The sequence below is a fragment of the Physeter macrocephalus genome, unplaced genomic scaffold (assembly GCF_002837175.3).
Source record: "Physeter macrocephalus isolate SW-GA unplaced genomic scaffold, ASM283717v5 random_1355, whole genome shotgun sequence".
Classification (NCBI taxonomy): Eukaryota; Metazoa; Chordata; class Mammalia; order Artiodactyla; family Physeteridae; genus Physeter; species Physeter macrocephalus.
The window spans coordinates 1-14865 of record NW_021146718.1 but is presented as its reverse complement, the minus strand read 5'-3'; the positions used below and the strand labels follow the sequence as shown (position 1 = coordinate 14865).

Here is a 14865-nt window from a genome sequence, read left to right as displayed (position 1 = left end):
GTGATTGTCCTCATGTCAGAGGAGGAGTGTGGTCCAGGACTGGTCCAGCAGCTCCCCAAGGCCATGGACGACCTAGCCCCACTCCATTTCTCCCCTCCCCTCCCCCGAGTCAGTCACTCAGCAGCCTTGTAAGCCATGCTGCTGGGAGCAAGAGGCACAGATTATTGGTGGGCAGTTTAAATTGCATTATTTAATTTGGTTCATGTTTATACACTTACTACATCATCGTTTACTTATTTCTAAAACAGATAAATAACTTGGAAGTAAACTGGCAGGGTAAATCAATTTATGGCCAGAGTTTTTAGTGCCTGGCAGAACGTGGTAGGAAAGAGCCTAGTAGATTAACAAGGGTCCAGAGTCTGACATGCCTTTTACTGAGGTAAGGAATTTAGATTTTTCTCCTGTAGGTCATGTGAGACAGAGAGCATTTTAGAAGGTGCTGGGAAGGGACTTTCAGTAACACTGAATTCCATTCGGAAGCAGTTGTTACCTTTACTCTTTTCCTTCTTCTGATAACATTAGAGAGAAAGTCTCTGTTTGGTCTCTAACACCTTTCAGACATTTGCTCATCTCCCATGTAAACAAAGATAATTTATTGTTTTGTTTCCATTTGTATTTTTGTTTCCATTGTATTTTTTTTTTTACAACTCCCTTCTATTTATGTCAAGGGACACTGGTTTTCCATTTATGGTAAATACATTTAGCTTTTAGAATAAATTTAGCAGGACTTCCAGTTTCTGGTCCGACATTTAAGGAGCTTGGAAGTCACTATTCCATCATCACAACAAGAAAACAAATGAAAATCAACACCTTGTCCTAGATCCATCAGAGAATTGAAATCATGGGGCAAACCACTGCCCCCCAAATTGGAGAGACAGACAGCAGATACAGAGAATCACAGCTTACTAGGGCAGTAGCGCCTGCAGGGGCAGAAACTGCACTGGAGCCGGTGCTGGTGCAGCAAGACTTAAACTGTAACAGACAAACTGTTAGGGCCTCAGCGCGGTAAGTCTGAGACTCCAAAACTCCAGAGCTTCCAGTCTTAGGAAGGCCTTGCACTTGTGCGAGTTTTACCTCCAGGAGGACCAAATGGAGAAGTGACATGAATGACTGGGATGTTATAAGGGAGAAGAAGTAGGAATTGGGAATACCCTGTTATAAGATATCTATATCTCCCATGATATAGTATAGTGCCCAGCCCTGCTGAGCTCACAGCTGAACGCCAGTATCAACTGCAAGTCTCGTGATGAACCCTTTTGGATGTCTCAGCCCCCCGGAGCCCTCAGGTGATACAGCCCCAGCCAATATCACATGGGACAGGAGGACCAGGAGGACCACCCAGCTGAGCTGAAAGTAGCTGTAAATGTATCCTGTAAACTCAGGACAATCACTAAAAAAAAAAAAAAAAATTTAATTCTCTGACACCAGAGAATGCAGAAAAAGATTCAAACAACAAAGGCAAAAAATAGAAAACGGTAACAAGTATGGTAGCTATTAATCCAACTATATCAATAATCGCCTTAAAATAAATTAACCTCAGCTGAAAAGTGACCGGATTTAGAGAACGTTGCTAAGTAAATGATAGTACAAGTGGTAGGTCCATATGGCAAAAATGAGTGAAGTCACAAACATTGGTCCAGGGAAAAGAGGGCCACAGACGGAGTTCAGCCAGAGGAGCGAACATTGGCGGATTGGTGTTTTGGAATCACCATCGTGATAGATGCTGGGGAGGCTGGATTAAAAGGGGCCGGAAACTGAAGGCAGGTATTTCTGATTAAACATGGAGAGCTGACCTCATCCATTTACAACATCGCCCTCCCAAAACATCACTAAAAGTACAGTAAAGGAGGAAAAGGAGGTATAAGTCCACACGGACAAAGAGAACAGGAAGGGATCATCAGTGGTTGAGAAATTCAACACATGTTTAAACTTAGGGCAGAGACACGGGAAGGAGCGTGGCCCGACCTAAAGGAGTGGCAGTGAGATGGGAACCTGGGGTTATTGCTTTCAGCAGAACTACCAGGGTGATTTCTTTTCTTTTTTACAATTTAATTTTACTTTAAATATTGCATTATTTTGGAAAATGTGGCCTGCACATTTTCAACCTTACGTATTTATTGAGATTTTCTTTAGTGCCTAATAGCGATCAATGTCCCCAGAATGATTCTTGAATATTGAAGAAATAACAATACAGAAGGGAGTTGGGATGAAGAAATAACAATACAGAAGGGAGTTGGGATGAAAATTTTTTTTTTTTCTTTCTTTTTTTTTTTTTTGCGGTACGCGGGGGCGTCTCACTGCTGTGGCCTCTCGCTGCGGAGCACAGATCTTCCCAGCCCGGGGCACGAACCCACGTCCCCTGCATCTGCAGGCGGATTCTCAACCACTGCGCCACCAGGGAAGCCCCGGGATGAAACTTTTGTGCTTAATTTCAAGGCAAAACTTGGTGCACGTGAATCGGGCATGTGGTAGACACAAGATGCCTGAGAATTGTTTGCAACTCCTCCCATCAAGAAGTAGACTCTTTCCCTCCCCTTTTTCTGGGCCGGACCGATGACTGACTTCGGTAAACAGTATGTGGCATCAGTGACACCTCACAACTTCTAAGGCTGGATCCTAAGAAGTCTTGCAGATTCCTAGCCCAGGTCTCTTGAGACCCAGCCACCCTGCTGAGAGATGGCCAGGCCACGTGGAAAGGTTACGTGTAGGTGCCCCAGGGCACGGCCCCGCTGAGCTTCCAGCTGAACGGCAGTATCAAGTATGAGCCTCGTGATGAACCCTTTTGGATGTCTCAGCCCCACGGAGCCCTCAGATGATACAGCCCCAGCCAATATCACATGGGACAGAACGGCCACCCAGCTGAGCCCAGGAAGCCTGCAGAACCATGAGAAACAATACAGTATCTGTTGTTTTAAGCCGCTGTTTTGGGGTGGATTATTGCACAGCAATTGTTAACTGAAACAGAGGGCGTTAGGAGAAGCAGGGGCCATCTGGAAGGACTCCTGGGTTTGTGTCTCAATGTCTCCATGGGGACGGTGCTGCCAGCCACTGAAGGGAGAAATCAGGAGGTACAGGCTTGGCCAGGGATGGAGAGCTCCGTGTGGCCTGACTGAGCTTTAGATCTTTGGAACATCCAAGTCTGGGAGATCAATGAGTCCTCGGGTCCAGGGCTTTGGGGAGATGCCTGGGTGGTGGCTGATGTCACAGGATGGATAAAGTTACCTGGGAACCCTACCAGACCCTACCTGCAAGGGAGAATCCTAAGGGCATCACTGTGCCTTTCTACCATCTGGGGGCCTCACAAAGTCTTCATTTCTACATTGTCTAAACTTTTTTTATTTTTTATTTTTTTGCGGTACGCGGGCCTCTCACTGTTGTGGCCTCTCCCGTTGCAGAGCACAGGCTCCGGACGCGCAGGCTCAGCGGCCATGGCTCACGGGCTCAGCCGCTCCGCGGCACGCGGGATCCTCCCGGACCGGGGCACGAACCTGTGTCCCCTGCATCGGCAGGGCGGACTCGCAACCACTGCGCCACCAGGGAAGCCCTAAACTTTTAAATCTTGGAATAGTAGAAAGCCTTATCTCATAGAAAATCCACCAGTGGAAAGAGTATGTGTTGGTCTCTTGCTTTCAATGTAATAAACATATTCCAACTGTCTACTCTATGCCAGGTTCATTCGCACATATTATTTTACCTGTTTGACACTCAATAACCCAGAACAATAGACCCTCTTGCTCACATTTTAAAGGCAAGGAAAGTTGTCACCTAGTAACTGGTGGCTAGAATTCCAATCTCCAAGTCCTCACTGGAGGACCATCGCTAGTTTCTGAAAGATGGCAGGCTGGCTCAAAGTCTGACTTTATCTTATTCCCTGAAGATTCTCTGTTTTACCAGAGACTTCTGGGCTTAGCCAGCCAGCCCCTTATATGGCAGAAATACAGCCCAAGGGTCAGCCCAGAGAGATGTTTACCTGATTGCTAAGAAGCAGAGTGACACCCTGCCCTACTGCCGTTATTGTGACTAACAACCCCAAGAGACAGGAAGGACTTCTTACCTGGTCCCTCTGTCTCACCCTAGTGCCTAAAACAGGTAAAACCTTGAGTCCTAGCCTGACCCCCTCATAGAAACAACCTTCTCCCTACCTTTTGCAAACCCTTGCAGATACGAGCATTATATGAAAAACTGAGACTAATTATAGTCAGTAATTTTGGGGGTTAAAAAATTTTTCTCACTGTATTTTTTTCACTTGATGAGCCAGCCTTGTAAGGTCTGGACTCCTTTACAAAATTCCCCAAGGAAGACTCCTTTCTTAATGTTCTTGTCTCTATGTTTTCCTTTGATGTCTCCCAACACATATGAATTAGTCAGGTCTAGCTGGCTGACAGCACAGAACGGCCAAGATGTGATATAAACCCAGAAAAGCAGAGTTCCTCCACGACTTAGTGTTAGGGTTAGGGCTCAGGAGGGAAACTGGCAAGAGCAAGGTAGGGGAGGGTTAGGAGAGGGGAAGGCGGGGATCGGTGTTGGGCAGGAACCCCAGGGGCAGGGCCTGACTCATGGGCCTTCCAGGGTCCACACTTGGCTGGCTTCAGGACTCAGGAGTCATCCTGGAGACAGCAGACACAGAGGGCAGGCCTAGGTAGTCTAAGATGCTATTGGAATGGAGAAGTCAAGTAGGGGTGGGAGAGATGCTGAGAAATTCTGGGGAGAAGTCAGAGCCTTATCGGGAGTCTGGGGCAAAGGGATGGTAGTTAAGGCAGGGGGCTAGGTGAGGCCACCTGGTGTAAGGTTGTGGACAGGGAAGGAGCAGACTCCGACAGACCCTGGAACCTGCCCACATTTAGCCGTGGCGCGGAGAACCCAGCATGGGAGTCGGAAGGAGAGTGTCCCCCGAGATTGTTCATGGCTGGGCTTCCTGGTGGAGTTTTGTCCATACAAGTAAGGAGGGCTTCAATCTCAACCCTGCAGTCACCTTCAAGAATGCTGCTGGAAACCCATGGGTTCTGGGAGAGAAGATGGGGAGAGGACACCTGTGCAAACTCCCAGGACTAGAGGAAGAGGCTCTGCCAGTGGAGACTCAGGGGTCTCTGCAGGTGGCCTTCCAAGGGAGCCGGGATGCACTGCAGAACTTTTGTGAATTTCCCATCTCATCATCACACATCTCCTCCCAGTGATAAATGGAAATGCCACGCCCTGAAGATGATGGCTTAGATGTGAGATATAGATATATACATATATATATATATGTTTTTTACTGTTGGGAATTATATTGTTATATTGTTGGGAATTAAAATCAGACGTGTGCTCTCTATTTTTAAGTGTGACTGGTTGGTTTTTTTCCTGTGAAGCCCATCAGAGATCCATGGTTCAACAGGGAATTCTTACAGCTTAAGGGAGAGGATGTGATGAAAATGGATCACAGCGCAATTACTAACATGGCCTCAGATGCGTGTGAAACCAAAACCACAAACCACACTTAACCAGAAAACACACCAGTCCACCTACAATGGTGCAACCACTCCCGTGCAACCAAAGCACACCAACTCTCTCCCCCAGAGGTCACAAAGTCCCTTTATCCATCTTTGGGTGCCGTCACTTCCCTTCTACCTTTAATTCTCTGTAACTTAAATACTGAGCTATAAAATTAACTACTATGACTGTGTTTTATGTGAGATGGTAGAGAAATGGGAGAAGGAAAGGGAGACAATGGTTAATATGTAAATGAACAGATTCACATCAAAATAAAGGCGGAACGCTGAGAACGATTACAGCCCTGGTTTCTGCAGCGGGTCGCGTGGTTGTAACTGTATTTAGAACTGCTTTCTTGCACACCCAGTGTGTGTTCTCTTTGCCCCCAGCAGGCCCCCAAGTGTGGCCTCCTTAACCAGAGACATAAAAGGGGATTCTGGGAAACGTGGATGGCTCAGCCCAGCTGACACACAGAGCTGCCCCACTGGCCTTCTATCTGTACTGGTGAAACCCAGTTCCCGTTTTACGTACATCTGTTTAAGAACAAAATCAGTCATTTGAGACAGATATTAAGACAATGGTAGTATAGGTGAATATAATAGATACAATATGCCAATGTCCAAGGTATGGGAAACACTGATCCATAGGATTAAATGTAAGCTTCTCGGCTTGAAAATCATGTGATTCCACAAACTGTAGCCCCTGCCCAGCTCACCCCCTCAGCCCAACACCCGTCTCCCATAGCACCTCTGTCTGGCCCTCGGGAAACCCTTGGAGTCCCTAATTCCTCACCACATCCGGAGCTTCTCCGGCTCTGATCCTTCACACACAGCATGACTTCCGTCTGGATGCTTCCCACCCCACAGCCAGCCCCGCAGTCCGTCCAGTCCTCACCTTGCAAACACCCTCTGGGACTTCCCTGGCAGCCGCAGTTAAGACTCCAAGCTTCCACTGCAGGGGGCGTGGAACTGGTCGGCGGAACTAAGATCCCACATGCTGCATGGCCAAACGACGACAACAACAACGACAACAAAAAGAGACACCTTCTGACCCAGGAAGACTTCTCCCGTGAGGCCACTTGGGTCCCCGTGGCAGAGCTCGTGGCTCTGTCCCCACGGCCCATCGCATTGTGTCTCCCTCTCCCCCTGGGCTCTGAGCTCTTCAGCGATGCCTGTGAACCTGTCAACCCCTGCCGCCGGAGCAACCTTCGCCCGCCCACCAGCTTCGCCTCCCCTCGTGTCTTGGCACCTGTCTGAGGTTTCCCAGGACCAGACCATGGAAGACCACTTGCGCACCAGTGGTTACTCAAGGAAATGCAGCCAGGGGAAGCTGGTGAGAGAGGGGGACACAGCATAGGAAAGGGGAGTGAGGGGGAAGGAGGGCTCAGGCATAGCCACACAGAACGAAGGAAGCTTCCATGGCATCCCAGGGCTGCTCAGGAGGAGAAGTGGTGCCGCAGCCTTGTCCCGACCTGACGAGGGAGCTGGGCTTTCACACCCCACACTTCTCACAGTAGGAGCCCCGTCCCCTTCCCCTGCGGGGGCTGCTGTGGGAAATTAGGTGGGGTGGGGTGGGGGGGGGCCGTACGTCTGTAAGGACCCGTCCAAGGAGAGGTGGGCAGAGAATCAACATCTGTCCCGGGCCCTCCTTAACCCACACAGATCCACTCGCGTCCCACATGAATTCCACTCTGGGTGGAGAACGCTGACTGGAGAAGGGCTGGTGGGGTCCCGTACAGCCCCTGAGGCCCCAGCTGACGCTTCTCACCTTCCCCATCCTGGCCTTTAGCATCTCTGCTGGTCTAGGTGCCTTGTCTGATGGGGTTACTCAGACCTTTACCCCCAAGGAGCCAGAGCCCCTGCTTGAAAGATCTGGATACCCTTGTCCCCTCAGTGAATGGTTGCTCAGGGAAACGGACTCAGGTCTATTTGGGGGAAGGACCAAGGAAACACTACTCTATACGAATACTGGGAACCGTTGCATCGTAAAGTCCTTCCCCAGGGGACCGGCTTCTCCTGCGATCAGTGGGCTCTGGCTCAGACCTAGGAACTGGGAAGGAGATTGTGACCGTCCATTGGGGAAGCTGACATTGGCCTTCAAGGTCACCACTTTTTTTTTTTTTTAATATAAGTCAAGCAATAGCCTAGTTGGCTGTTCACCCATCTTGTCCCTGGGAACACCACTGTCTGCTACCCATCACCATGGATCCCTTCAGGCCTGGGCCTTCTGGTCGCCATCCCAAGCTTACTGCCCCTTTCAGTAACTATGTCTGCCTTGTCCTGGTAGTTAAGCATTACCTCTGGCCGCTGCTACTCCAAGGATGCTGCCACCCTGTTGACACGAGAGAGTCCGGTTCCGTGAAGGCACTTCTAATGTCAGCCCAGGTCTACAGACAGGAGCTCCTGCACAGCTCCTGAATGAAGCCAGTGTCTTCTCACCTGCACATTGCTTATCTCCTCGGGGAGGAAAGGTCCTCTGGGCTCTCCCAGAGGACAGTCAACAATGGGTTCTTTGGAACAAAACAGCTGTTTTCTCCAGACTTCCGATCCTTTAACTCAACACTCTTCCCAGGCAGTCCTGGCAACCCCAGCTCACTTAATGTGGACCATCGTCATGTCCAAGCTTCCAGTGGTCGTCTCAGCAGCAGGACCAGCTCCAGGTGCCCTTGCCAGGGCACCACCCAGGGGGACACAGAGGTGTGTCTCAGTCTCCAGGCTAATATGCCACCCACTCCCAGCCCCTCAACCTCCAGATCCACTCCTAGGTGTGCTTCCCTTGTTCCCGCTGGTAGGTATTAGCCAGGCCTTGCAGGTCCTTTGGCGAATAATCCCTTCCCTCCCTTGGCGGAGCCAGCGCTGCCCCAGCCAGGCCGTGCCGGGCCTAGAACCTCATTATAGGAGGGCAAGTATTGTCTTGAAAGACACCTGCCTCAACCAGACCTCCGCATGGTCTCTGGACAAGGTAAGAGGCGCAGCTGGTTGCTAGCAAGGGAGATCGGGTCACAGCTGCTGCCCAGAGTTGAGGGGAATGTGGGGGCTCGGTGTTCTCAAGGACGTTGCCCAGATACCCCGATCCAAGCCAGAAGTTTCGCTACTCTTGCATTACGCCTTGTGCCAAGTCCTTGGTAGCCGACGCTTCGCAGAGAGAACTGAGTCCCTTTAAATACTGCGTGGAGGCCTTCCGACGGTCCCTCTGCGCCTTCAGCTGATAAGCGTGGTCCCAAGCCTCCCTTTTACCCTCATCGTGGCTCTTATGGTGCTCAGCAAAACCAACCGATTCCACAGTACCTGTAATAACCATTCCTCACGTGTCTGAAGCGCTCAGGATACCGCAAGAGCTGGGGCATCCCCTCTCACCTGGTATCCTGTCCTGTCCATCAGTATAGTGGCCGGGGGTCACCACCCACAAGGGGGCCCCTGTTGCTACAACGGGCGAGTGGTCCAAGCCCAGGGCCCCCACTTTAGACTCCACTGGCTACACCCGCTGTTGACACCGTCAGTCTTAAGGTGGGCTCCCCAGGAGCAGACCTTGAAACAAGGGTCTGTGTGTGAGCGATAATATCATTAAGGCCATGGAGACGCCCAAACTGGCTTCCTTCAGCGCCCACTCTCTGGTCCTCATCCCTCCCCAGGAGGGTTTTACTGAAGGAGCCCATCCCCCACCAAGGGTCTCAGGCTATAGAAGGAAGGCTCTAGGGTGGGAGCACTGGGCACAGGCCTGAATACTAAGTCCCTTGTTTCTAGAGCGACCAGGAAAACGTGCCAGAGAAATGAAGCCCCATAAAACCCAGAGGTGAAAACACAGGCAGGACAATGTTATTTCCTCATTTTATTTTATTTTTCGTCGTTTGTTTCTCACTTACCAACACATCTGTGTAAAACGTAGCAGGCTCTGTTAGTAAAGGAGAAGCAGGGAGGACAGCAGGGCAGCATCTAAGGAGCCACATGGGGGAGTCGAGAGCAGGAAGGGCTTGGGGGCCTGAGTTGGCGGGTGCCCCCCGCCCCTGGCATCATCCTGCCTTCCCACAAGGCATCATGATTGCTGCTGCTTTGACTGAGCCGCAGATGTTTACAAAATTGTCATAAAGAGCATTTCTGTTGCCTCCAATCCCTGTCCCTGACGTTCTCCCTCTGACTCCCGGCGATGAGGCAGGGTCTACTCGGGCCAGCCCTCTGCACAGCCTGGCCCGGGAGAACCTGCCCCTGCGTCTCAAGGCCCCGACCCCATAGCCTCAGTCCCTGGACAGGCATCTGAGAAGGGAGGCTAGGGTGGGGCTACCCGCAGCTCTTTGGGAAAGATGGAGGGACCACCGCTTAGGACCTTGGCCAGCACTTCCAGAACGCCCTCTGCTTTAGCCCCAGGCTTCTATTCAAGAGGCATTAGGGAGCAGCTGTGGGCATGGGAACACGGCAGCAAAGGGGCCTAGAGCCGGCCTGAGGCGTGCCTGGGTGGCCCCGGAGGGAAGGTTTCACCTTCGCCCAGAGCGGACTTCCTGGCGTTTGCACATTGACCCAGCGGACACTCGGACCCTGTGTTGATGAACACAAACATTTTAATCAGGATTTTATGCACCCTGCTGAATTCTCATTCTAGGAAGTATTTTCAAGGCAAATGCCACTGAGGACGATTTAATGCCTTGATCAGTTCTCTACGGAGCGCAGATACATTTCCTTTTTTTCCCGTGAAATAATCTTCCCCGGGACCAAATCCTTTTCACGTGCGTTGTGCCACGTATATCGGACTCCCTGGTTAGTGTTCGAGCTCTGTCGAATGTCACCCACTGTCTCGTCTTGTCACTGGAACTCTTCCCCCGCGGCTCTCATGTCCAGTAAGTCCAATTTTCCCAGGGAGGCGTCCCTGACCGACTTCTCACCCGTCGGTACCCGATGCCGAATTTGAACCGTGTGCTGTCTGTACTGATGTGCAACATCCGTGCTCTTTTAGCCTCGTCGACTTCCTCCTGTGGAGTGTTTCTGAGGGTGAACCCGGCCGACCACTCAGCCGACCCGGGAGAAGGAGGGCAGCCTTTTCCCGGCGGTATTCCAGGACGTCCCGAGACCCCGGAACTGGGTGAAGACGTCCTAGCGGGCGCGGCGCTTCCCGGGTGGGGGGCAGGGCGAGCGGCGCCCTCCCCGACCTCGGCCCCCGCCCGGGGTCACGGCGCCTTGTCCGCAGCCTGCTCGGCGCGCGGGGCCCCGCCGGCGGCCGCGCGCGCGCCGCGGAGCAGGCCCAGGCCCCGGGAGCGGCCGGCGCCGTGCAGCTGGCGCTCGTGGCGGCGGATCTGCACCTTGTGGCGGAAGCGCTCGCCGCAGTCCTCGCACACGTAAGGCCGCTCGCCCGAGTGCGTGCGGCGGTGGCGCAGCAGGTTGGACGAGACGCTGAAGCGCTTGCCGCAGTCGCCGCAGGCGTAGGGCCGCTCGCCCGTGTGCGTGCGCTGGTGCTGCACGAGCGCCGAGCTCTCGCTGAAGCGCTTGGCGCAGTACGGGCACGCGTAGGGCTTCTCGCCCGTGTGGATGCGCTGGTGCGTCACCAGATTCGAGTGCTGCGAGAAGCTCTTGCCGCACTCGCCGCAGCGGTGGGGCCGCTCGCCCGTGTGCGTGGCCTGGTGCCGCACCAGGTCCGTGCTGCGGCTGAAGCCTTTGCCGCACTCCCCGCAGATGGTCGGCCGGTCCCGGGCGCGCCGCCGCCGCCGCTGCCGGGCCGGCGTCAGGGCCGCGCTGCCCGCCGGGCCCGGGATGGCCACCACCGAGGGCGCCGACACGGCCGGCAGCACCATGAGCTCCTGCAGCACCACGTAGCCCGGGGGCGCCACCACGACCGCGGCGGGCGTCCCCGGGACGGCGGCAGCGCCGCCCCCCGCGGCGGGCACCAGCTCCAGCTGCAGCTCCGGCGGCACGGGGGCCAGCTCCAGCTGCAGCTCCGGCGGCTGAGCCCCCAGCTCCACCGGGGCCAGCTCCAGCTGCAGCTCCGGCGGCTCCTCCAGCTGCAGCTCCTGCTGCCGCTCCAGCTGCCGCTCCAGCTGCTGCAGTTGCTCCTGCAGTTTGAGCTGCAGCTGCCGCTGCTCCTGCTGCCGCTCCAGCTCCTGCCGCTGCCGCTCCAGCTCCTGCTCCGACCCCAAGTCCACCGGCATGAGCTCCAGCTCCACCTCTTCCTCCTCCTCCTCTGGCTCCAGTGGCCGGGGTTGCAGCTGCTGCTGCTGCAACTGTTCTTGCTGCTGCTGCAGCAGCTGCTGCTGCTGTAACTGTTGCTGCTGCAACAGCTGCTGCTGTAACTGTTCTTGCTGCTGCTGCAATAGCTGCAACTGCTCTTGCTGCTGCTGCAACAGCTGCTGCTGTAACTGTTCTTGCTGCTGCTGCAACAGCCGCTGCTGCTGTAACTGTTGCTGCTGCAGCTGCTGCAACTGTTCCTGCTGCTGCAGCTGTAACTGTTGCTGCTGCAGCTGCTGCTGCTGCTGTAACTGTTGCTGCTGCAGCTGTAACTGTCGCTGCTGCTGCAGCTGTAACTGTTCCTGCTGCGGCTGTAACTGTTGCTGTGGCTGTAACTGTCGCTGCTGCGGTTGTAACTGTTCCTGCTGCTGCAGCTGTGGCTGTTCCTGCTGTAACTGCTGTTGCAACTGCGGCTGTCGTGGTGGCAGCTGCTGTGGTTGTAACTGTTCCCGCTGTTGCTGTGACAGCTGCTGTTCTTGCACTTGCCGCTCCTGTGACTGTTCCTGCTGTTGCAGCCGCTGCGGCTGTGCTTTCCGCTGCTCATGTTGCACAGATTGGGGATTTTCCTGTAGTTCTTGCTGCTGTCGAGGCAGCTGCTGTTGCCCATCTTGCTGCTGCTGGAACTGTTCCTGCTGTTGCTGTGACAGCTGGTGCTCTTGCAGGTGCTGCTCTTGTAACTGTTTCTGCTGTTGCATCAGCTGCAGCTGTGGTTTCAGTGGCTCCTGTTGCACAGATTGGGGTTTTTCCGGCTGTGGTCGAGGCCGCTGCTCTTGCCCGTCTTGCTGCCGCTGTTGCTGCTGCGAGTTTGGCTGGTGTCCTGACACTTGGTCTCGTGGCTGCAGCTGTTGCAGCTGCTCCTGCTGTGGCTGCTGCTGCAGCTCTGGCTGCTGTTCTAACTGTTGGGGTTGCAACTCCTGCTGTTGTGGCGGGGCTCCCTCAGCGGTTGCACCGGCCCCCGTCGGGGCTGAGACTGCGGGCCGCAGAGGGCTACTGCCCCTCTCCTGAGCCTCTTCCTCCTCCTGACTCTCACTCCCACCGCTGCCACCTGTAGTGGAAATGGCAGGAAGCCAGGAGACAAAGATCTACAGGCAGCTCTCCGATCCAGACTCCCAGGATCTCCCCCCTCCCCCTGCCCCATGTACAGTCACTCTACGATACACTCCTGAGCCCTCAGCAGGGGCCCCAAGACACTGGACCAAGTGACAATGGCGGTATGGTAGAAACGGAAACGCCCAGAGGTGCGGAGTTGGCTTGGAAATGTGCCCCAGGGACAGCTGGTCACATCACTCTGGACCCCAGCCCCCTGACCTCTCCTCTGGGCCTTCGTCCACACAGGCTCCATGCCTTAGACCTTGGCAGTGACACCGTGGGTGCCTGCGGCTCCCCAGCACCACTCCCTGAGAAGTCCTTGGGGCTTAACCGCCATCCAGTAGGAAACAGTGAACCAGCCATTCCCACGGCTAAGCCACAAGCCCATGCTGAACTCAGACCTCAGTTAAGGTCACACCTTAAATGAATGGAACTCACCTTCTCCGTACATAATACAGAATTTCTGTAAGGCTGCCTGGAAGTGTTTCTGCGGCAGTTTCTAAAAGTCACCAAAGTGTCAGAGAGAACACGAGGTTTCCAGGTCAGAAGTCCTCAGTTCAGAAAAACTCTACCAGTTAGCAGCTGCCTAACCCCCTGCAGGTTCAGGGCCCTCCTTGTCTGTAACATAGCTAAGTGACACCCACACCAACAGCTTAATGAGTGAAGCAGGAAGAGCCCTGACATTACCCCTAGCAGGTGCTTGAAAAATCCCTCTCCCTGTGGGTTTGGAATGGGTTTGAAAACTAACAAACAGTTTGGAAATACTGAGGATATAACTAGCTCCATCTGAAACCGTCCTTAGGCTGTGTTTTAGATGGTTATTCTGGGATGGAAAGGACCAACTCACAGCCCCAAGTCAACATGGCAACTGGCCAATTATCTAACCTCTGGGAACCTAAATTTCCCCATCTGCTGAAGGAGACAAATCCCTTTCAGGGAAATCATGAGAATTAGAGGGGATAAATGTGCAGCCCCAGCACGGTACAGGACGTAGTGTAAGCTCAGCTAAACAGGACTCATTCCGTTTCTGTTTCACAAAACCCACATACAGTTTCTCACTTTGAGCATTCCTGCTGTGTTATCAGAAAATCTGAAGAGGCTTTCTCCATTCCCAAGTCTGATTTCAACATCTGTTCTTCCTACAATATCATCTTTTCAATTTTGTAATGGAAAGTAGAGGTTTGATTTTGTAAATTTTGCTTTCTGACTACTTTTCCAGGAATATATTGAATTAATAAAGCCAAGGGATATCTACATGTAAATAATTCCCTTTTAGGAAACTATTCCCAATAACCTTTGCTTAGACTAACGGATCAGTGAATGCATTTTTCCTATACACTCACACCAGGTGGGAGTATGCGGGAAGGGAGGGAAGACAGCCATGAAAACCTGTTTTCTCGGCAAATCGAAGGTCACGTGACACTCCCTTCTCCCACCACCTCTGGGGGCAGCAGGGACACATCACGCCTCTGTGTGGGTCCTCTCATTTCTAGGACAGTGCTTGGCCGTATGACCACTCCCGACTTCTTATGGCATTTTAAACATTGTTAACAACAATGTTGTAGTAAATGTATACTTAAGTGTCACCTGATGTGTCTGCTCTCGCGAGATTTTTGTCAGTTAAATATTTAAGCCAAAAGAGTCCTGGGAATTCCCTGGCGGTCCAGTGGTTAGGACTTGGAGCTTTCACTGCTGAGGGTGTGGGTTCAATCCCTGGTCAGGGAACTAAGATCTTGCAAGCTGTGCAGCATGGGGGAAAAAAAAAAAAAAAAAAAAGCCAAAAGAGTCCTAGTTAAGTCCACACATCCCCATCCAACCCCTCCAGTTCCCTTGGTCCTTTTCATGCTGTTCAAGCCTGCCCCAGCCCCTCACTCAGCACCCTCGAAGGCCAGAGTGGGGAGTTGAGTCCCACGAGTGTGGCCACCATGGAAGATTCGCCCAGAGCAGGTCCCAGAGAGAGACGGGGTCTTGGAAGGTTCTGCAGGGCCACAGTTGCCTCTGGGCAAGAGGCGAGAAAGCTGGATGGAAGCAGAGGTCAAGGAAAAGTGGACGAGGTCAGAGGCCAAAGAAAAGCCACGCGGCCAATGACAAGAGGGCCCCT

General features: G+C 53.1%; 1 protein-coding gene across 1 annotated transcript; it reads right to left on the bottom strand.

Annotated features, from left to right (window-relative positions):
- Positions 1 to 9288: 9288 nt before the first annotated feature.
- On the bottom strand, positions 9289 to 13616 carry ZNF853 (zinc finger protein 853). The gene is made up of 2 exons (XM_028486985.2): positions 13203 to 13616; positions 9289 to 12720 (listed from the first exon to the last, which is right to left on the bottom strand). The coding sequence occupies exons 1-2, from the start codon at positions 13213 to 13215 to the stop codon at positions 10625 to 10627; spliced, it is 2109 nt and encodes a 702-aa protein (XP_028342786.1). The 5' UTR covers positions 13216 to 13616; the 3' UTR covers positions 9289 to 10624.
- Positions 13617 to 14865: the final 1249 nt, after the last annotated feature.